General features: G+C 35.1%; 1 protein-coding gene across 7 annotated transcripts in view; it reads left to right on the top strand.

Moving 5' to 3' along the window:
• The window catches only part of SYCP1 (synaptonemal complex protein 1), a 129725-nt gene that overhangs the window by 2192 nt on the left and 104853 nt on the right, over nt 1-22680 (top strand). For 4 of the 7 annotated variants that reach the window (XM_023641375.2, XM_023641376.2, XM_023641377.2 and 1 more), the window contains exons 5-12: nt 39-95; nt 1237-1401; nt 2144-2211; nt 5124-5197; nt 15038-15096; nt 16636-16705; nt 17297-17370; nt 19712-19820. In XM_023641375.2, coding sequence (XP_023497143.2) covers nt 39-95; nt 1237-1401; nt 2144-2211; nt 5124-5197; nt 15038-15096; nt 16636-16705; nt 17297-17370; nt 19712-19820 — 676 coding nt within the window. The remainder of the gene's footprint in view (nt 1-38; nt 96-1236; nt 1402-2143; nt 2212-5123; nt 5198-15037; nt 15097-16635; nt 16706-17296; nt 17371-19711; nt 19821-22680) is intronic. The other 3 variants (XM_070267185.1, XM_070267186.1, XM_070267187.1) reach the window with 1 other exon arrangement.

Genomic DNA, 22680 nt, shown 5'->3' with positions numbered 1-22680 from the left:
AATATTTTCTTACAGGAAACATTTATTCATTTTTGTAGGTTGATAATTCTGACAGTTGTCACTACCAGGAAGGACTAAAAGACTCTGATTATGAGGTCAGAAGATTTCCCATCTGTATAAATTTCTTGTAATTGGAGAATCATTTATTATTATTTGTATGTGTCTTTCTTTTGAAGTTTCAAAAGGATTAATATTTGGTTAATGTTTTAAAATATATCTTTTAAAACCTTTTTCTCCTAAAATTGCAGAAACACTAGGCTTATGTATTTTCCTAGGTTTTAAAAGCTTCTATTATTTAGGAGCAATTTAATTTTAAACCATAGGAATTAGTGAAACACAAAGAAAAATCAAGAAGAGGGGAGATGGATGGATATGCGAAAAGGCTGAGAATCAAGGCTTTTTTACAAATAATTTTACAAATATTTTAATTAATAGGGATGATGGGCTGGTTTACTGATTAAGGAATTTGCAGGACATGCTGTACTTTTGATTTTAGTTATAAAAGTTCTTCTTACTTATGGCACATAGATGTCTTTAAAAGGAAGAGAAATTCTGTGGCCTGATAAAATGCTGTATGTTTGTTGCTATGATTATAGTATCACAGAATTTAAAAATATGGAACTTATTCATATATTTTGATAACAAAGGTCTATTATCAGCACACAGAAATCAGTGTGATTTAAAAAAAACAAAACAAAACTCTGGCAGTTACCTTGTAATGTGGAAATGGATAATGCAGAAAATCCAAATAAAACCTCAGGCTAGTTGAAAGTTAGATCTCATTTTCACTATTATTTTTCTTGTCATTATATTTTAAACTTCATGTCCTTTAGTTAATCCTCAAATAGTTTGTATCACCAAAATTTTTCAAGACCATTGTTCAAGTTTATAAATTTTTTGTAGAGTGATTTATTTTAGCTTTTAACCAGCCAGATTCTCTCAGTGACTAAAATATTTCTAACTTCTGACTTAGATACGTTTTGAAGCTATTTGTTTTTATTCAGCAAGGTATAACTTAGTCAAGTGACCAGTAACTTTAGTGAAGTAGCTAGTACAGCCTTAGTCGTTTAAAAGAGTTAATGTAGCTTTCAGTATACTATTAGGGCGTAAATTGAGGAGAGATTTTGTCTCAACTATTTAGGTACTATTACTCATGGATATTTTCAGTAGGCAGCAGTAGTTTGGTTATACTAAAGTTTTGAACAATTAACAATCTTTGAAAATGTATTTTAATAGAATTCTGAGCCAATGAGCAGACTATATTCAAAACTGTATAAGGAGGCAGAAAAGATCAAGAAGTGGAAAGTGAATGTAGAATCTGAACTGAAGCAAAAAGAAAATAAGTTGCAAGAGAATAGAAAGATAATTGAAGCACAGCGGAAAGCCATTCAGGAACTGCAGGTATAACAAGATTTGGAACTGAAAATGTAGTATAGTAAATCTTATCAGAATACTGTTTAAAATAGAGTATTATTTCAGGGTAAGTTGGGTTTATCGTGTTTCTGTGATGTGGATTTTAAAGACAGTGCTTTTCTAAAGTTTCGTTGATACTAGTTGCGTTTTAGCTTTAGGATGAGCATAGAAAATAAGTTGCACAAATATTAATGCAAATGATTAGAGAAACAAATTACTTTAGGTAAAGTTTAATTTAATGATTCAAATTTATTATAGAGTTTTTGTTTTTACTTATTACTGATGATGTTTTGTTTGATATAAATATCTTTTATTATATTGGAATATGACGTTTGAGGGTAAAACTTTAAATTTGAAACTGTTCAGCTTTAATTTTATGGCATAGTGAAAGAAATGTTGAGAGAATGCAACATTGGGTTAGAACAAAGATAAAACATCATTTCAAAATGTTTAGGAAAGATAATATTGAATTAAAATATTGTTGGATACTTTTTTGAAATGATTCTGGAAACTTGATTTTAGATTGATGAAAGCGAGACCCTTATTGTTATGGGAAATCCATAAGGGAAATCCGTAAGATGTGACAAAAAAGTTCTTTTTCATGTACAGAGAAAAGAAAAGAATTCTTATAGACCATCATAGCATGTTAGCAAAGAAGTGCTGCTTAATAATTATATTCTTGTTTATTTTGCTAAGCAATTGTGAACTGTTCTTCTGTTTTGTAAATTAGTTTGAAAATGAAAAAGTAAGTTTGAAATTAGAAGAAGGAATTCAAGAAAATAAAGATTTAATAAAAGAGTAAGTAATAATTTAATGAATTTGTTCTTTCCAAATTTATTTTTTATTACAAATTTATTATTAAGATAATTTCTAAAAATTTATTGAGCGCTTTCTGTTATATTATATTAACTTATATGTAGAATTCTACTTGGGTGCTGTGGAAAGAGGAAGACATACCTATTTTACATTCTTGCATTTGGCAGACTGTAGTCACTGACTAACACCTTCTCACTTTTCAAAATGTCGGGCAGGAGGGACTGTTTCTTGGTGCCAAAAAAGGTACCTGATAATCCTATATCTACAACTGCCTGTGTATATTGTCTACCTTTCTGTTTTAGGTGCAACACTTGTAAAATAGGACTCAACTTAGTTCTAAGCTAATTTTCACTCTCAAGTTCCTGTTTTTGCCAGTGGCCCAAAGATTCTTCCAATAATTTTGGCTTAAAACTTTAGTATTATCTTTGCCTTTTCCTTTCCTTTGTTCTAGCCAATAGCTAAACCTTATTTTATACCTTTATCGCCTCATTCAGATTATATCATGCAGATTTTAATAGAAAAATGTAATTGTTTAATTCATCTGCCAAGTAAATATTGAATAGTTAGAATGTAATGTATGGGTGGTCCATGTAGAATGGCAAATTTATTTATTCCTACTTGCTTTAAGTTAAACGTTATGCTAAATACGGTTCTAGAAGGCCTATCATCTTGTAAGTGAGGTTGCTGATAACTGAAAACTGCTATTTCAATGGATTGTTTTAGCCCAATTGAAAGACAACCTATGACTTTCCAGATAAAATTTAAATGTTACACTTTAATTTTTTCCCTCCTTAAGTGAGGTTTGGTTATAAGGGGAAGGGAGAGGGAGGAGGAAGGTTCTAACATTGGGTGTCTGCTGTATGTTTGATACTTGACATTTTTAGATGGGCATGTGATTGAGTTCCTATGGTATCTTATAAGACAGATGTAATGCCTACTATAGCCCTAATACCAGTATTTGATAACTTGTGAGCTTTCTTAGAATTGCTACTGCCTCCACTAATAAACACTTGAGTTTTTGTGAATACCGTGACTATTAAGTTTAGTTACATACTATAGTGTAGTATAGTATAGTATAGAATTTTTTTTTAGGAAGACTAGCCCTGAACTAACATCTGCCAATCCTCCTCTTTTTGCTGAGGAAGACTGGCCCTGAGCTAACATCCGTGCCCATCTTCCTCTACTTTATATGTGGGACGCCTGCCACAGCGTGGCTTGACAAGTGGCGCCATATCCGCACCTGGGATCGGAACCTGTGAACTCCGGGCCACCGAAGCAGAATGTGTGAACTTAACCGCTGCGCCTCTGGGCCGGCCCGATACCATATTTTTTTGATTACTGTATCTTTGTAATATAGTTTGAAATCAGGAGGTGTGATGCCTCCAGCTTTTTTCTTCTTTCTCAAAGATTGGGGTACTTTCTGACTCCATACAAATTTTAATATTGTTTCTTCTTTTTCTGTGAAAAATGCCGTTGAAAATTTGATAAGGATTGCATTGAATCTATAGACTACTTTGGGTAGTATGGAGATTTTAACAGTATTAATTCTTCCAGTCCATGAGCATGGAATATCTTTCCATTTATTTGTGTATTCTACAGTTTCTTTTATCAGTGTCTTGTAGTTTTCAGCATACATATCTTTCACCTCCTTGCTTGAATTTTTTTCTAGTATTTTATTCTTTTTTATGCAACTGTAAATGAGATTGTTTTCTTTTTTTTCTTTCTGCTTTTTCTCCCCAAATCCCCCCAGTACATAGTTGTATATTTTAGTTATGGGTCCTTCTAGTTGTGGCATGTGGGATGCCGCCTCAGCATGGCCTGATGAGTGGTGCCATGTCCGCGCCCTAGATCCGAACCAGCGAAACCCTGGGCCGCTGAAGTGGAGCATGCAGACTTAACCACTTGGCCACGGGGCCGGCCCCTAGATATTTTTTATTTCTTTTTCTTCCCTAATTGTTCTGGCTAGAACTTCCAATACTATGTTGAATAAAAGTGGTGAAAGTGGGCATCCTTGTTTTGTTCCTGATCTTAGAGGAAAAGCTTTCAGCTTTTCACCGTAAGTATGATATTACTGTGGGCTTATCATATATAGCCTTTATTGTGTTGAAGTATATTCCCTTTACACCCACTTTGTTGAAAGTTTTTATTATAAACGGATGTTGAATTTTGTCAAATGATTTCTCTGCATCTATTGATGATCAGAGGTCTTTTTGTACATGTAATGAATGGCTAGTCAGAAAATTACCTGTTTTATGTTTTGAAGGTAAGACAGCTAGAATATTTCTGGGGTAATTAGTAAATGAAAAACCCAACTTTCTTTTCTCATTTTTTTTTCCATTAGGCAAATCTGGAAGTGTTTGCTGAAAGGTTATTGATAGCTGTTTGGGTAGAAGCTTGTTAAGGAGGTGTCCCTTTTACATTTAAAGAGAGGCAGGGGCCAGCCTGGTGACGCAGCAGTTAAGTACACACATTCTGCTTTGGTGGCCTGGGGTTCACCGGTTTGGATCCCGGGTGCGGACATGGCACCGCTTGGCAAGCTGTGCTGTGGTAGGTGTCCCACATATAAAGTAGAGGAAGATGGGCATGGATGTTAGCTCGGGGCCAGTCTTCCTCAGCAAAAAGAGGAGGATTGGCAGCAGATGCTAGCTCAGGGCTAATCTTCCTCAAAAAAATAAATAAATAAATAAAGGGAAGCAGTTACTAGATCATCTTTGCTAATAGTAGAATCAACCAGTTTTTCTTCATATAGTCATTTATGAGTGATATGTGATATATACAAAATATAATGTTTTAAGAAATTCTTTAAAAATCGTAACAATATGTTTTATAACTTTTATATATGATTTTTCTTTGAGATCAGAATTTGCTTAGGCAAACTCTTTCCTTTGTTTCAGGAATAACGCTACAAGGCATTTATGTAATCTACTCAAAGAAACTTGTGCCAGATCTGCAGACAAGACAAAAAAATGTAAATATCTTTTTTGTTTTATGGGATTTTATCAATTTATTACTGTTTATTATTTTAATGGTGGAGGTAGAGAGGGAAGAAATTGTCTTTTCACTTTTTGGAACCAATTTTGATTTAACAAGTTATATGTGCCTCATACCATTTCTTTCTATAAGTAGAAACTAGATTCTCAGTTATTTGAGCTTTGAAAGCTCAAAGCTTTTTGAAAGATGATGTATTTCAAAAGATATATGCTTGGCATTTATAGTTAGTTCTTATTTCTGTTAAAGTGTGATCTTGAGACTAACCTACTCTTCTGTCCGGAACAACCAGAAAATTGAATCAAGAATATGATATATAGCCGTGTTCATAATAGAAAATACCAGTGGAGGGCTATGCTGAAGGCATAGTACTTAAGAATATGGTGCAATGTTTATTTCCAATCCAAATAGAATTCTCAAATTTCTCCTAAAGAAACATTGTTTTAAAATATTCTTGTAAGGTTGTGGTGTGTATATTAAAGTACCTGTTTTTATTTTCTGCATATTTTGATTTTAATTGTAAAGTGGGATTTTTTTTTCATTTTGATGAAAAACAAAAGTCTGATTTTCAAAAAAATAGTTTTTATCTTTGTCATCAATTTGATACTAGCTCTGCTTTGTTTCTGCCAAGAATCTGTTGGAAGAATAGATAGATTCAAGAAGTTTACCTGCTTTTACAGGATAGCCCCTGTTTTTCTTAGCTAAAAATTTTAATTGATATCACACAGTTTACTGTTTAAGTGGTTGGGCTTAAGAGTTATCCTGTGTTCAAATTCAAACTTTGAGTTGCTATCTGCTTGACTTTGAATAATTTGCAGAAGTTATACAACCTCTCTGGCCCTCTGTTTATTAATTAATAAAATATCTCTAGTGTTGTTTTGAGAATCAGTCAATAAATAAAAAATACTTAGAACAGTGCAAAGTGCTCAATAAATGTTAATTATTATTATTATTATTATTTCTGGTATGCACTATGGCTAGGTTTTTTGTTCTTGGTCCCTGCCTATAGTACTTTGCTTTTGGAACTATATATACCTTCCAGAATGTATTGCATCACCACCAGCTCCTCCACTACATCCTGTTCATTCAACTTTCAATTTTCAAGATTAGCTCTTCTTTCCCTTTTCTTTTTTTAGTAGTAGATGCTCCATGTGGAACACATAGCCTCCTCAATCAGGAGAGACTGGCAAATTAGACATAGGCTTTTTTTTTTTTTTTTTGCTTAGAGAAGCTTTGTCATGTGCTTTAATATCTAGTAGGTCTAGGCCCTCAACCCAGCCCCACTGCTCTTCTTCTCAGAGTTTTTCTAGCTATTCCTACTTGTATTTTCCTCCAAGTGGACTTCATAATCAACTTGTCTAGCTCCAGAAAAAAAGTCTCATAGTATTTTTATTTTATTACATTACATTTATAAACTTACTTATGAAGGAAAGATCTTTATTAGACGTTGAGTCTTCCTATTCAAGAACATATTTTTTTTGTTTATTCAAGTCTATTTTGTTTATTGATTTTTAACTTTTAGAGTAAAGCTATAGACAAATCATGGCAGACTTAATAATAGTTACAAAACAGAATGTTATCAATCTTGGAAATGCAAAGCAAAAAGCATAGCTGATTATACTTGAGAGACAGAAGGAGAGGAGGAGAGGTGGAAAGAAGTGTAGGGCTTTTAATATCCTTAACTTACAAAGTAAGAAATCAGAGTTGACAAAGTAAGAAAGAGGAGTTTATGTATTTTTACTGAAGTTAGAGAAATTAAAAAATAGTTATTTTACTTTGTTGTGGGAAGGAAGAAGGGCAGAGAAGGTGTATAGAGCAAAAGCAATGTCCACTTTTTCTTTTTTAACCTTTTGACCTCCTTCTCCCAACTTCCAGCCCTTGCATCTGGCAACCACTAATCTGTTCTCTATCTGTGAACTTGTTTTTTTTTGTTGTTGGTTTTTTTGTTTGTTTGTTTTTTTAGGTTCCACATGTAAGAGAGATCACGTGGTATTTGTCTTTCTTGGTCTGACTTATTTCACTTAGCGTAATGCCTAGCTAAATGCATAAAAATTAGCTTTTCTGTCTAGATATAAAAAGTGGTGAAAAGTATACGGGTAGAGGTGGAGGGATAGTATATTGACTGCCTCACAGAAAGTAACCCAGACTGGAGAGACAAGGCTGCAAGTTCTTTCCTCTGTTCAATTTTAAGCTAAGTCAGAGATCAGATGGTGGAAGAGATTTGAAGACTTTTTAAATATTTTTTAGGTGATCTCTTAAATGAACTAAAGAGTGTATCTTGATGTGACATGTAGATTTTCTTAAAAAAAATCTTAATCCTTACCTTGTTATTAGTGTAAACTCCATGCAGATTCTTTCCTTAAGTCTTTCTTTTTGTCATTGTCATTTCCTCTCCCTTTTATTTATTCATTCAACATTTTTTTTCTTTTGTGAGGAAGATTGGCCCTGAGCTAACATCTGTTGCCATACTTCCTCTTTTTGCTTGAAGAAGACTGTTGCTGAGCTAACACCTGTGCCAGTCTTCCTCTATTTTATGTGGGACACTGCCACAGCATGGCTTGATGAGTGGTGCTAGGTTCGTGCCCAGGATCTCAACCCGTGAACCCCTGGCCACTGAAGCAGAGCTCATGAACTTAACCACTACACCAGTGGGCCAGCCCCACATTCAACATTTTTATGTGTCTACTATGTGTTATGAAATGTTCTGGATGCTAAGGAAAAACAGCAGTGAACAAAGTTTCTGCTCTTATGGAGTATGCTATTCTAGTGGAGGGACAAGGACAATAAATGAATAAATAAAATACATGTTGGGTGATGATAACTGCCTAAGGAGACACTATTTTGAGATAGGGTAGTTGGGGGAGTTTTTCGGATTAAGTGGTATTTGATTAAGGACCTGAATAAGTTGAGGGAGTGAGTCATATAGCTATTTTGGGAATGAATATTTCAGGCAGAGGAAACAGCAAGTGCAAAGTCCTTTAGATGAGAGCCTGTTTAATCTTTTCAAGTCATAGCTATAAGGCTACTCTGCTGTATCTTTGATATTTCTCACCCTCTATGTATTTTTCTTTCTTTTTTTAAAGATTGGCACCTGAGCTAACAAGTGTTGCCAGTCTTCTTCTTTTTTTCTTTTTTCTTTTTCTCCCCAAATCCCCCCAGTACATAGGTGTATATTTTAGTTGTGGGTCCTTCTGGTTGTGGCATGTGGCACACCACCTCAGCATGGCCTGATGAGTGGTGCCATGTCCTCGCCCAGGATCCGAACCGGCAAAACCCTGGGCCACAGAAGTGAGTGTGGGAACTTAACCACTTGGGCAAGGGGCCGAACCCCTGTATTTTTCATCTTTTTTCTCATTGTGCTCCATTCAGGATAATTTCTTCTAGCCTCTCTTCCAGTTCACTAATTCTCTACCTATTTTTAATCTGTTTTTAAATTCATTAGTTGAAGTCTTAATTTCTGTTATTGCACTTTCTGCTTCTGTAAATATTAGCTTGTTTTTAAAATATCTGTAGTGTCACTTTTTAGAGTGTCAAGTTTCTTGCTGAAATTTTTAAACCAGCTTTTTATCTCCATGAACATAGTAAACATGGTTTTATTAAAGTTTGTGTCCAGTAATGCCAATATCTGGAATCCCTTGGTGTCTGTTTTTGTGCTTTGTTGTTCTGTAGATTCTAGTTTTTGTTTATCTCATTGTGTACTTTGTTATCTTTGTTTGTTTGCTTGAAACTTAGGATCATGTCACATTTTCCTAGTTCTTTGAATGTTGAACAATTCTGGGTTATATCTGGGACGTTTTGAATATTATGTTGTGGGATTCTGGGTCCTGTTAAAATCTCCTGGAGAATGTTTGTTTATTTGTTTACTTTTTAGCAGATAGTCAACTCAGGGTCAGACCACAAGTTCTATCTTCTCTTTTGTGTGCTGGGGTTCTAATATTAGTTCAGTTTTCAAAGCCTTTGCTATGCTGCTCTGAGTCTGTTTCATGTATGCTCCAATCAAGATTAGTTCTTGGATTTGGATTATAATTTCTATTGGAATTCAGTTTTCAAAGCCTTTGCTATATTTGCTTTGAGTCTGTCCTATATATGCACATTCTCCCTTTTCCCCGTGGGACTTGTGCCAGTTCATACACATGAATTAGGTAATCCCGTTCTCCAGCTCTCTCTAGGATTGCCCCCTCATTCTCTGCCTTACAGGGGCCCTTTTTCCCTGTCCTTTGGACAGAAATATGGAGTTTCTCTTGGGGTTTTGTCTGTCCTTGCTGTCATGGCTGCTGTAGCTCTACTACTGGGGCCACCCTTGGGGCAGGGCTACGAGAGAAAAAAAATCAGGATTTCCTTTTGCTGCTCATGCTTATTGTTACAGTTCCACTGGGGCCTTACTTTGGTTAATGCTAGGAAAAAAACTGAACAAATAGAAAACTCACCTTTACATGGGTCACTTCTTCAAGATTTTACTTTTCTTCCCAATCTGTGTGCTTTTGCTTACTTTTCAGAGTCCTCAAGTAGTTGCTTTATGCATTTCATTCAGAGTTTTTAGTTATAATCAATGGGAGAGAAAGGCTATAGTGGACTTACTTCATCTTGACTGCCACTGGAAGTTGGTTTAACTTTTTTAAGTTATAGATTTCAACGTATTTTTGGCGTGATGATTTGTCATCCTTTTAGACCTTTTGATTCTTCTAATAATTAAAAAAAGTTCCTCCAGGTTTTTAATTGTCTTCAAGAGGATGGTTGGTCTGAATCACTTAGCCGTTACCAGAAAACAGAGTCCCTGATGCTTTTACAAAATATAGATCAAATCATGTCTGTCTAATTCCTTCAATGGCTTTTCATAATTTTCAGGATAGTATGATGTTTGCCACTTCCCTCTACCTTGCCAAATGTTCCCCATATGTGCCCTGTCCCCGGCCCCTGCAAGCTCATGGAGAACTACTTGTTATTCCCTAAACAGATTATGCTTCTGAGCTTTTGCATATATTGTTTCTTTTATTGGCTGATCCTCCTTCCTTCTTCATCTTGTTAACTCCCATTTGTCCTTCAAAACTCAGAATAAATATTATTGCCCTTGGGAAATATTCCCCAGTGTTGCAGTCTGATTTAGATGTTCCTCTTCTTTCACTTAGTACTCTTAGTATATCTTTATCATGTATTTGTAAATTCAACAAATGTTTATTGAGTGCCTGCTACATACCCGATGTCTCACTGTAAGCTTGAGGGCAAAAGATCATGTCTTATTTGACTCAGTATATTCAACACTTTGCACAGTGTCTGTGAAAATGGTAGCAATAAATAAATAAGTTAGTGCATAAACAAAAACGAATCTGTTCTTAAATGTATCTTGAAAAAAACCCTCTTTAAATGGCTGTTTGTTGCACACAGAATTATATTAGAACTCTTTAGCCTGTCATTTAAAGTACTACATAAACTTTTTTTGTAGCCTTACCTCCTAACCTAAATTACTTAGTATTGAAGAGGACTTTAAAGCTTTGGTAGTTTACTTACATTTCCATTGCTTTAATTTCCTTTACAGAATGTCTACCAAGTGGTAGTCTTTCCTTTGTTTGAATATGTTCAGTGATGGAAACTCACTAACCTCAAGATTGTCATTTAAGGACAGCTCTTATTTTATAGTGAGCTGAAATCTCTGTGTAGTTTCTCTCTTCTTATTGTAATTTTTCTCCTTGGGGCATACAGAAAAAGTCTAGGCCATTTTTTATGTACTATCTCTTTAGATCTTTAAAGATGCTACTTGTCCTTTTTTTTTTTTAAAGATTTTATTTTTTTTCCCTTTTTCTCCCCAAAGTCCCCCTGTACATGGTTGTATATTCTTCGCTGTGGGTTCTTCTAGTTGTGGCATGTGGGACGCTGCCTCAGCATGGTTTGATGAGCAATGCCATGTCCGCGCCCAGGATTCGAACCAACGAAACACTGGGCCGCCTGCAGTGGAGCGCGTGAACTTAACCACTCGGCCATGGGGCCAGCCCCCTCTACTTGTCCTTTTTGAATCTTGTCTTCTTTAGCCTAGACATTTCAAGATTTTTCAGTGCTTTTGTTATTTTGGTTGATCTGTTGAACATCTTTGTTATATTTAGGAGTCCAGATCTGTGTAAGGTAATCTAATGTGTAACTTGACCTGTGTAAAAGATTGTTTATAGTCTAATTGTAGGTGTCATTAATAACTCTAAAGTCAACTTATTTGACAGTCACATTGTATTATAGGTTTATTGAATTTACTATTAATTAAAATATTTAACTTTTTTTACTTCATTTTTTGCACGTGCATTTAGATTTTTGGATCCAAATAGAATTCTTTGTATTTATCTCTATTGGATTTCATCAGGCAGACCTGTATTTTAATCATGCACCACCACTTACTAGTTTTGGGATCCTGGCAAATAACATAATTTTTCTGTGTCACACTTTCCTCTGTGAAATGGGGATGATCACAGTTCCATCTATCTATACCTAGATCTGCCTATATATGTAGTATGTGTATGTATGTGTGTATATTTTTCCCCTTGTCAGGAGTGTAGCATTTTCTTGATCCTTATAATTCACAGTTTTGTCAGTACAACCATTTCAATCTATGTGCACCAGTGTTTCTTTAGTCCAGGAAAGCTTTATGATCTCTTTGGCCACTTTATCTTATTTCTGTTTGGGTAATACTTATTATTTGTTTCTTGGCCCTCTGTTCTTCTTCTAATTGTTTTAATATTTGTTTTCTTCTCTCTTTCTATATGTTTGTTTCCTGTATTTCCAATTTGACTTTTGAAGTATCAATTCTGTCCTATCCTGCCTCTAACCTGCAGTTCCCTTGCAGTCTCTCATTAACTAATCCATTGCCCCTTTCCTTCTCATTTATTTTTCTGTTTTATTCATCCTATTTTTTGTATTTCTGTTGTGGCCTGTTCATTGCGGTCATATTTTCTTAGTTCTGTTGAGAACACTGAATGGTTTTCATTTGGATTCTCTGGAGTTCATTTTCAGAGAGAGGCTGTTACTTTTAACATCTTTCACGGTGTTCTTTTTCCTTCGTTTTGCAGTATTTTTTCATTGGCCTCATTTAGGTTTTCTCACCATATACATCACTGAAAAAGGCAAGAACTATCCAGACTAACTAAACTAGGTGATAAACTGACTTTGGTCCTAATTTACCTCCCCGCTGGGTTAGTGGTTGAATCCTCTTTTCATATTTACAATTGTATGGCAGGTCACTGAGCAGTTAAAGTTTTCTCCTTGCATAGGTCTGCGTATGATGACTGCATCTTCCTTTTGTCCTGCCTGCCTGGTTTTCTGGTACTCTGATAAATTTCGTAGAATACCATGATTCTGAGTAATTTTAATCAATAAACTCAAGCATGCACAGAATTTTTATATCTTAGAATGTTAGAAATCATAATTTTTTAATATCCTAAAGGCTTGATTCTGCTGGCATGGAAGAAATTTAATCTCAGTAAATTTGGGAATTTCCTCCCTTTCCCTGGGGTTGTATCTAAATTTGGGGGTGCCTACATAGTATCATGTGGTAGAGAGTGACATTTATTTCTCAGTCGTCTGTCCATTGAGACTTTCCTCATTTCAGTTGGTATTTAGTTATTAGTCCACGTGGATTGTTGCTGAGTTATCCCTCATACCTGTCCTCAGGGCCCATTCAGGTCTGCTGGTTCTTTGTGCTTTATCTCACCGTGCTCAGATGCACACAGTGTTGAGACAAGGGAAACAGTGAAGCTGTTTACAGTCCCGTCTGTCTAGATATATTTCATAGCCATTTCTTCTACATCTTCCTAGAGCCCTACTGAAGAAAAAAAAAAGCACAGTCCCACTCTGCTCTTGGTTTGCCCAAACTATCTGGGATGTCTGTGGTCTCCAACCCTGAGGCTTAGCCTGGTGGGTGTAGGGGGCTACAGAACCACTTCTTAAGTATCTGCCAGAATCTAACAAGCTCTCTCAGCTTCCTCTTTTAAAGGTGTCTTCCCTACAAACTAGTGAATATTTCTTATGCCTAGAGGATGGGAAGTTTTGTTCTGATTCATATAGTTTTCAAATCTATTACTTGTTTATGTACTGAATTCTTCCCTTAACCCCAGCATTGGACTTTTGAAACTCAAAGACTTTTTCTTGGCTTTTAATTGAATCGTCTCTTCTTTAAGGCAATAGATATTACAAGATCTAGTTGCCCAAATTGGGGCGAAGTAAGAGAGACAGAGAAAGAGAGAGAGAGAGAGAGTGTGTGTGTATGTGAGTGTGTGAGAGAGACACACACAAACATACACACACACACACACAAACACAGAGAGAAGAAAAGAGAGGGAGGTAGGGAGAGAGGGAAGGAAGGAGGGAAAAGGGAGTGAGGTGAGGGGTAGGGAAATAGATAGATAGACAGATAAATATCAAGAAGAAAAACTAAAAAGGTAGGCTTATATTTTTTACAATATTATATCACCACATTAGAACACTCTGCTACCAGAGTTCCTTCTCTGTGCCACCTGTAGTGACTTGCTTCTGATAACTGTAAAGTACATCTATATTGGTGTATTTTCTTTTCTATAGTTTTATTTATTTGATTTCCAGTACATGCCTGTTGAAAGAATGGCTGGAGGAAATTTTAGAAGTATTAGTGATGGTGCTGGTGGTGGGAAGATTGAAGATGTTGGCAATAGAATGCAATTCTTTGGCACAGATAGTTTCTGAGGAATAGAGGTTTGTTGCTAATTGTGTTAGGTGATGAATATGAGACAAAGAATAGATGGAGCGAGAAGTATGAACTATCTTTCTGTTGAAATGCTGTGTTCTAGCCTCTATTTCCTTAAATTTCCCAGCTCTTTAATATTCAAATAAAAATAGTTCAGCTCCTGTTCCATGTGCTATGATAAGTCCAGAGCACTCTCTAGTATGTTTGAGGGGTTCAGGATACTTGTATTCTTCTAAAGTCAGTTCATGTACCCTCTCTTTGGTTATTTGACTCCTTATAGACATTTGAATCTATCATAGTTGTTATTCTCTTGTTTTGCAGCTTGTTACTGAGAATCTGGGACTAGTACCCTCCTCCAATTTGGTGAGGTTTCTATGATGCTGGCCTCATTTGGGGGAATGATGAAGGGACAGCCACATTTTCTTTTACTGCCTTGTATCTTAATTCTCACAGCACTATCACCAATACTAAGTTTTACTGATTTTACTGAAGGCTTGAGGCAATCATTGCTAGAGGGAATCATTGCTCAGGTAAAAAACCTAAAAGTTAGATGATAAAATATAAGTGTTCCTAAGTCCAAAAGGAGAAAAAAAAAAAGAAGAAAAGAAGATCAAAGAGGATTCATAGGGAATTTCTCTTTGGGGTCACACATATTGTTAACCTTGCTCTTCCTTTCTTGAAGTTTATCTTCCTTTCTGCCTCCTCGGAAATGAAGTAATACACAACAAGAATGAGCTTTGCCTTTCATGTGTAACATGAATCTTCAATATATAAAGGAAAAATACTTTATAGAATAGCTGTCAAATCCCTAATCACTGTAAAGGCTAAAACTATAAATGTATTTTACAAAGCTTCAATAAATTCATGGATAGTGATTCCATAAAAGGATATTAGAAATAATAGAACAGCACCAAGCTTTTGAGGTTGATATAGTGAAGTACAACCATTCCTTACTATGAAACTGCTTTTGATGTAACTTTAAAAGACTCAAAAGATATACCAGTGCCTTTGACTCACACAGAATTTTAAATATTTTAATATTTTCTTGAGGCATTTTGAGTAGTATCTTGTTGGCATCATAATTATTTTAAAATTTAATTTTAAAATATTTTATGTTAATAACAGATGAATATGAACGGGAAGAAACTAGGCAAGTTTATGTGGATCTGAATAATAACATTGAGGTAAGTGATACTTAAAATTTGAATATTTTAAACAGGCATTTCTAAGCAAAGTAGAGTGATAGTACAAAGATGCAGACGACTGTTCTTGCTAAAGGGATTATTATTTATTTGTTGACATATGATTATATCACCAACAAAATTCCCAAGGTTCTATACTGTGAGTGTTAATGTTTTGTTATTTAGTAGCTTTTGAATTTACATGTTAGTGACACCATTTAACTTATTTTGTCAAATATATATTAACTCTGTGTCAGAGACTAGTACATTATGACATATAACCATTAATTTGAAAAACATACAAAGTACTATTATTCTGTGTCTCCTTCCTACTTACCTTTCATATCTCACCCCCTATCATTCTCTACTTTGTTTCTCTGCGGTAGTTGCTCTTTTCTTTTTTATGTCTCTCAAACTTGCTAAGCTCTTTCCTATGTTGGTTCTTTGAACTTGTTCACTCTGTGTAGAACTTTGTTGTCCAAGATCTTATGCAAACTCCTTAGCTTCATTCTGCTTTATTACTCCCCTTACTACTTTATCTAAAATATCTTTCTATTCAGTTATTTTCTGTCTCTTCGCCTCATTTAACTTTTCTGAAGAGCACTTAAACCTGCATGACATTTATTTGGTATACATAAGCATGTGTGTGTATGTATTCTTCTTACACTGGAATGTAAGTTAGTTCCAGTAGGGTGAGGACTTTGATTTATATCCTAAGTGCCTAAAAGAGTGCCTGGCACATAAGAGACATTCAGTAACTATTTACTGAACAAATAAATGAGTTCATCCAATTTTGCAAATCAAGATTTGTTGAATGTTGAATGAACTCATGCTGCCAGATGATAGAAGTGTAATTTGGACTCTTAAGGGGAGAGGCCTCACAGAAGTTACACTCTAGTGGAGAAGACAGAAATTAAATAAGTAAGCAAAAATAAATATAAAATTGCAAATTTTGATATGGGATATTAAGTGAGTGACTAGAGTACCAACGATCATTTTACTGATGTTTAGTATTATATAACATGTCTCCAGCGCCTTTAAGCATCTGGGAAGCTAACAAAATAGGCACTCAATACTTTTTTAACAAATTATTTAATTATTAGAAGTTATATGGTTTTCATTATTCATTAGATGTGGTTTTAAATCTAATGATCACATAAAACAAATTTATTAAATTTTCATAGTTTGAAGAAAACTATTTAAAAAGTCTAAGCGTCGGGGCCGGCCCGGTGGCACAGCAGTTAAGTTCGCAGGTTCTGCTTCTCGGCGGCCCGGGGTTCGCTGGTTCGGATCCCGGGTGCGGACATGGCACTGCTTGGCAGCCATGCTGTGGTAGGCGTGCCACGTATAAACTAGAGGAAGATGGGCACGGATGTTAGCTCAGAGCCAGGCTTCCTCAGCAAAAAGAGGAGGACTGGCAGTAGTTAGCTGAGGGCTAATCTTCCTCCAAAATCAAAACAAACAAACAAACAAAAAAAAACGACAAAAAAAAAAAATAAAAAGTCTAAGCGTGATTCTTAAAAGTTACACTTTATTTTTCAGAAAATGATAATAGCTTTTGAGGAACTTCGTGTGCAAGCTGAGAATTCCAGATTGGAAATGCATTTTAAATGTAGGGATCCTATTTAATATTTTATATTACTCTTCTTCTGTTTATATTTTTATTAGATTCTGTTAATGTTTTCATCCCTTCAGCTTGATGCCTCAACTATTTTAAATTTTGTATTGTATGTAGTTTTGTAAGCCCCTCAAAATCTGGTGGAATATGGCAGAGAATTGACATATGTTAAAAATACTTTTTTGCCTTCAAAGCTACATTTTCCCTGAAATCAAATTTAGCGTGGTTTGTGTTTAATTTTTTAGAAGTGTGATTTGGTCTTATTTTTACATTTCTAGGTAAAGTTGCATGTTAAAATAACTATATATTTAAAATCTGTTATTTCAGATTAGTGTGTTATAAAAAACTTTTATATGTGTACTATTATAAAAATTATAGAATTTTCTTAAGTTATTATAACTGATATTATTTAAATTCACTAATTTAGTAAACAAAGCAGTGAGAAAACAGTTGTTTTAGCTTGTTAGAAACTTTTGGGGTTTAATATCTAGACAAATGAGGTGATATAAAATATCAGAAACTTTAAATTTTGTTTGTTATACAATTATGTTAAGATACTAAAGTATATTTGTTTTATTTTTAAAGTAAAGGAAGATTATGAAAAAATCCAACACCTTGAAGAAGAATACAAGAAGGAAGTAAATGACAAGGAAAAGCAGGTGTTTTTTAAAAATCAACTCTCTGTATTCTTTGTATTTGCTAATTCATAAAATACTTAAAATTTCAAAAGAAACTGATATTTTCCAACTGCACGATAAATTTCTATGAGAGAATTTTAATATAATACGTATCCAAATATTTAGCTTTTTGCCTAGCAGAATTAATTTCCATTGACTCAAATATGCAGACACTGAATGATAGCCCCTTTTTTAAAATCAGTGAATCTTCTACAGTATTTATATTACTGAGTAATAGGGCATTGCTGCAAAAATATATTATTTCATGAGAACTTTTGTTCAGACAAAACCTCATAAAATGTAAAGATGATGATCATTGGCCACTAAACCCACATTTTGCAGTTTATTTTGAAATATAATATCCATGACACCAGTGAAGGGGAACTAAAACGTTGTTTTGCTTCTTTCTATTAATGTCACATAATGGAAGACTTGAAGATGGTGACTCTGTGTTGTTTGACGTTCACAAGACTGTTGGTTTCAGGTTGTTATTATGTCAACTTTATCAGTTTCATGCCTTCTGCTTCCCAAATGGAAAGCACTATCTTTTTCCCTCTGTTTTTTCAGAGTTTTTCTTCCCTGATTTGCCACAAGATACCTTATAATGGTAGATAACAAGGATATCTACTTAAACAATAGTAACAAAAGTTAATTGAAAGTGCAGAGAGGATACTTAGAGTTTTCTTTAAGTTCTGGCTAAATGATAGAATTCTAATTTGTTATGCTTAGATCTTTTGAAAGCATTAACAATTTTCTGTATTTTAACTAAATTTTTAAACCAGATTTCTGAAAGAAGTCTTTTTAAAAGTTAAAATTGTGCTTAATATAAAGAACATAAAAGTAGGATGAAGCGCTAAGAGGCTCATTGGAGTTCTGAGTACATGGACAGAGCTTACAGATTGTTGGAGTTCTCTGTGAAATGATGGCATGGCCAGCTAGTGTTTTTGCTGGGACTCCTAAATGTCATTATTTGTAGAACTTTTTTTCTGGTGTTCTCCAAATTCCTGCCTGGGAATATAAACTCGGCTGATGGCATTTTGGAGCTGGGTTGGCAGGATAGGAAGGACAGAAGTCTCACCATTCCATATGCTGACTTTTCAATTATATCCTTCATCCCAACTCCTCCCTGTGCCTGGAATACCCCCAGGTTTAGAGATTCTCTTTTTGAATTTGACTATGCCTGTGTCTCTTGCAAAGATGGAGTAGGGTTGGTTCTCTGACTACATTGTGTATCAGGGAGCAGAGGCCAGGATAGGAGGGTTAAGTGGCCCTAGGCAGGTCTTACTACTCTTTTTACAGATTTCCAAATAGTCTTCTTGTACTTAGTCTCCTGTTTCATACCTACTTTCCACAGTGTCTGTTGCCTCTAATTCTTGAAACATTCTGGGGTTCTTTGGGGTTGAGTTATCTTGCTTCTCATTAGTATCTTCTCTGTGCAGGCTCTTAGGTTTGACCTTGCTTTCCTATGGTAAATCATTTTCCATTCCGTTCAACTGCTTTCCCTCTTTACATATTGTGGTTTGGATTATGGAAGTCCTCTGGTTTCATGGAAGATGAAGTCTGTCTTTGCTGTTTTCCTGGTTATTTTTTGGGTGATTTGGAGATGAAAATAGGGCAGAGAGGTCTCTCTGCCATCTTAAATCTGCAAGTCTTCAGCTTATCTATATATCTTCTACCTTTTCTTCACATGCATTCTGTATTCTAGCTATCTGAATATTTTCAGTTCTCTGAATGAAGCATGATTTCTTGATCTTTTGTGTTCTTGTATGTGTAGAATTCTTACTTTCCCATGTTTGCCTGATTAACTTCTCCTTGTTAATCAAGACTTGATTCAGTTCTCTGAGAAGAAGTTATTTTTGATTATATCCCCCAAGACTGATTAGGTTCTCCTTTCCTGATTGCTCTAACATTTTTGTCCTATTACTGATAACGTTTAAGTATAGTTGTTTGTCTTCCAGTCTAGGCTATGAGTTTCTTAAAGGTGAGTTCCCTCATCTTTGTATACTCAATGCTTATTATCATTTCTGGAATGGAGGAGGTGCTCAATAATATTTATGGAATAAATGCACCAGTAGATTTCATTATATAATCTTCTCAGTAATAACTTAAAATGCATACTATAATATTGGGTATATCATTATTAGTTTGTTCATTCATTCATTCAGTAAATATTTATTGTGCAAGCATGTACTAAATGCCAAGGCACAGCCAGCTGAAAAGTATATAAGCAAGTGCATAAAATAATTGTAGGTGATGATAAATGCTATGGTATCATATTTAATTTTTTATATCTATAACATATTATTGAAATATTTCATTTTAGGTATCACTGCTGTTGATTCAGAGCACTGAAAAAGAAGATAAGATGAAAAATTTAACATTTCTGCTAGAGGAATCCAGAGATAAAATTAATCGACTAGAGGAAAAGACAAGTAATAATTTATATAAGAACGTATAACACTGTGTCTTATTATTCCTCTTGTTGTGCTTTAAATTTTGGCTTTGATTACAATTTTGTTGTAATGCTTTCTGGTGCTGTAAATCTCAACCTGGATTGGCCCAGTTGGAGGAGGGCATAATAGAGTTTCTTAAGGAGATTTTTCAAAGTACCTATGCTCTTCTTTTCCCTTTTCCAAAGTTTCTTCCTCAAGTTTCAGCGAAGTTTTAGTGAAAACAAGGATATTTGTCTTTTTTTTGTTCACTGATGCATTCCAAGTGCCTAGAACAGAGCCTAGCATGTATTAGGCACTCTACATATTTTATAAGTGAATACTATGGGAGCACTATTGGGGGGATTATTAATTATTCCAGGAGCAAGACATTTGGGAAGGCATTAGGGAAAAATTGTTTGTTGAACTAGACCTTAGATAATTAAAGGGTGCCCTAGCCAGTGAATTGGAGGAGAGAGTGTAGGCAGGAGAAATGGCTTGTGCAAGTCATGGAAGTGTGAAAGTTAGGGTATATTTGAAACACTGATTAGTGTGTCTATATCTTGGAGAACTCTGGTTGATGAGATTGGAAAGAATGTTTCGATCAGATTATGAAGAACCTTGAATGTCATATTTTGTTTAGACTATCTTATTATTGAATATTTATTTAATTCATTTTTATTGAGGTAATGATTTATAACATTGTATAAATTTCAGATATACATCATTATATTTCACCTTCTGTATAGACTACATTGTGTATCCCCACTGAAAGTCTAGTTACCATTCATCACGGTACACATGTGCCCCTTTACCCTTGTTGCTCTCCTCAGAACCCTCTTCCCCCTCTGTAACTACCAATCTGTTCTCTGTATCTATATGTTTATCTTCCACATGTAAGTGAAATCATACGGTATTTGTCTTTCTCCATCTGATTTATTTCACTTAGCATAGTACCCTCAGGGTCCATCCATGTTGTTAGAAATGGCAAGATTTCATCTTTTTTATGGCTGGGTAGTGTTTCATTATATATATATACTCACCACATCTTCTTTATCCATTCATCCGATATTGGGCACTTAAGTTGTTTACAAGTCTTGCCTATTGTGATTAAGGCTGCAGTGAGCATAGGGGTGTGTATATCTTTATGCATTCGTGTTTTCATGTTCTTTGGATAAATACCCAGCAGTGGAATGGCTGGATCACATGGTAGTTCTATTCTTAATTTTTTGAGGAATCTCGATGTTGTTTTCCATAGTGGCTGCACCAGTTTACATTCCCACCAGCAGTGTATAAGGGTTCCCTTTTCTTCACATCCTAACACTTCCTATTTCTTGTCTTTTTGGTAGTAGCCATTCTGATGGGCTTGAGGTGATATCTCATTGTAGTTTTGATTTGCGTTTGCCTAATAATTAGTGATGTTGAACATCTTTTCATGTGCCTGTTGGCCATCTGTATATCTTCTTTGGAAAAATGTCTTTTCAAATCCTCTGCCCATTTTTAAATTGGGTTGTTTGTTTTTTTTATTGTTGAGTTTGAATATTTTTCAAACTTGTTCAGTGGCAGGGCACTTGGAAGGCATAACATACTTTGTGAAACACAGTGTAGCTTTCAGACCATCATACGTATCTTGTGGGATTTCTCATTTTCTCTTGAAAACATTCTCTGTTCTACACGTGGCAAGTAATTATCTAGTTCCTGCAAACCTGTGCTTGCTCATTTTACCTTACTGTCATTACTATATCATGTATTTCAGTTATATTGAAATTGTTTAACTTCTCCTACCTTTTATGTTCTTCCTATCTCACCATCATGCTTTTGGCTACTTTCTCTACCCAAAATGAGCCTCCTACCTCCACTCCAAATCTGTTGGCTAAATTCTAGTGAACTCCTTATTCTTTAAAAAAATTTTTTTTTACATTGAGGTGCAATTGACATATAACATTATATTAGTTTCAGGTGTACAATATAATGATTTGATATTTGTATACACTGTGAAATGATCACCACGGTAGTAAGTCTAGTTACCATCCATCACCATACAAATTATACATTTTTTTTCTTGTGATGGGAACTTTCAAGATTTACTCTCTTAGCAACTTTCAAAAATGCACTGCAATATTATTATTTTTTTTTTGAGGAAGATTAGCCCTCAGCTAACTACTGCCAGTCCTCCTCTTTTTGCTGAGGAAGCCTGGCCCTGAGCTAACATCCGTGCCCATCTTCCTCTAGTTTATACATGGGACACCTACCACAGCATGGCTGCCAAGCAGTGCCATGTCCGCACCCGGGATCCGAACCAGCGAACCCCGGGCCGCCGAGAAGCGGAACGTGCGAACTTAACCGCTGCGCCACCAGGCCGGCCCCAGCACTGCAATATTATTGACAGTAGTCACCATCCTGTACATTACATCCCCATAATACATGACTTATTTATTTTATAACTGGAAGTTTGTACCTCTTTACCCCTTCACCCATTTTACCTATCCCCCAACCACCCTCCCCTCTGGCAACCACCAATCTTGAACTCCTTCTTCTTAAGAATGGTTTAAGTATTACTCATCTGTCTCCTGTGACCAAGAGTGTCTTGAGGGCAGAGACTGTGTCTCATTAAATATCTTTGTAACTCTAGTGCCCAGCAAATTGCTATGTATGTAATAGGAGTCCAGTAGTTGTTAGGATGAATGAATGAATGTTTAATCCTATCGTATAAACTGGAAACCACTTATTGATAATAAATGACTAATTCTTTGTGATTCTGCAGACTCATAACCACTGAAATGTATTCAAATTACTTTTCATTGTTTCCCATATGTATGTATCTTCCATTTGTTTTTGTCTTTGTTTTAGTTTGGATGTCTTT

This window comes from Equus caballus, chromosome 5 (assembly GCF_041296265.1).
Source record: "Equus caballus isolate H_3958 breed thoroughbred chromosome 5, TB-T2T, whole genome shotgun sequence".
Classification (NCBI taxonomy): Eukaryota; Metazoa; Chordata; class Mammalia; order Perissodactyla; family Equidae; genus Equus; species Equus caballus.
Note: the sequence above shows the minus strand (reverse complement) of the source record. Positions and strands in the feature narration are given on the sequence as shown.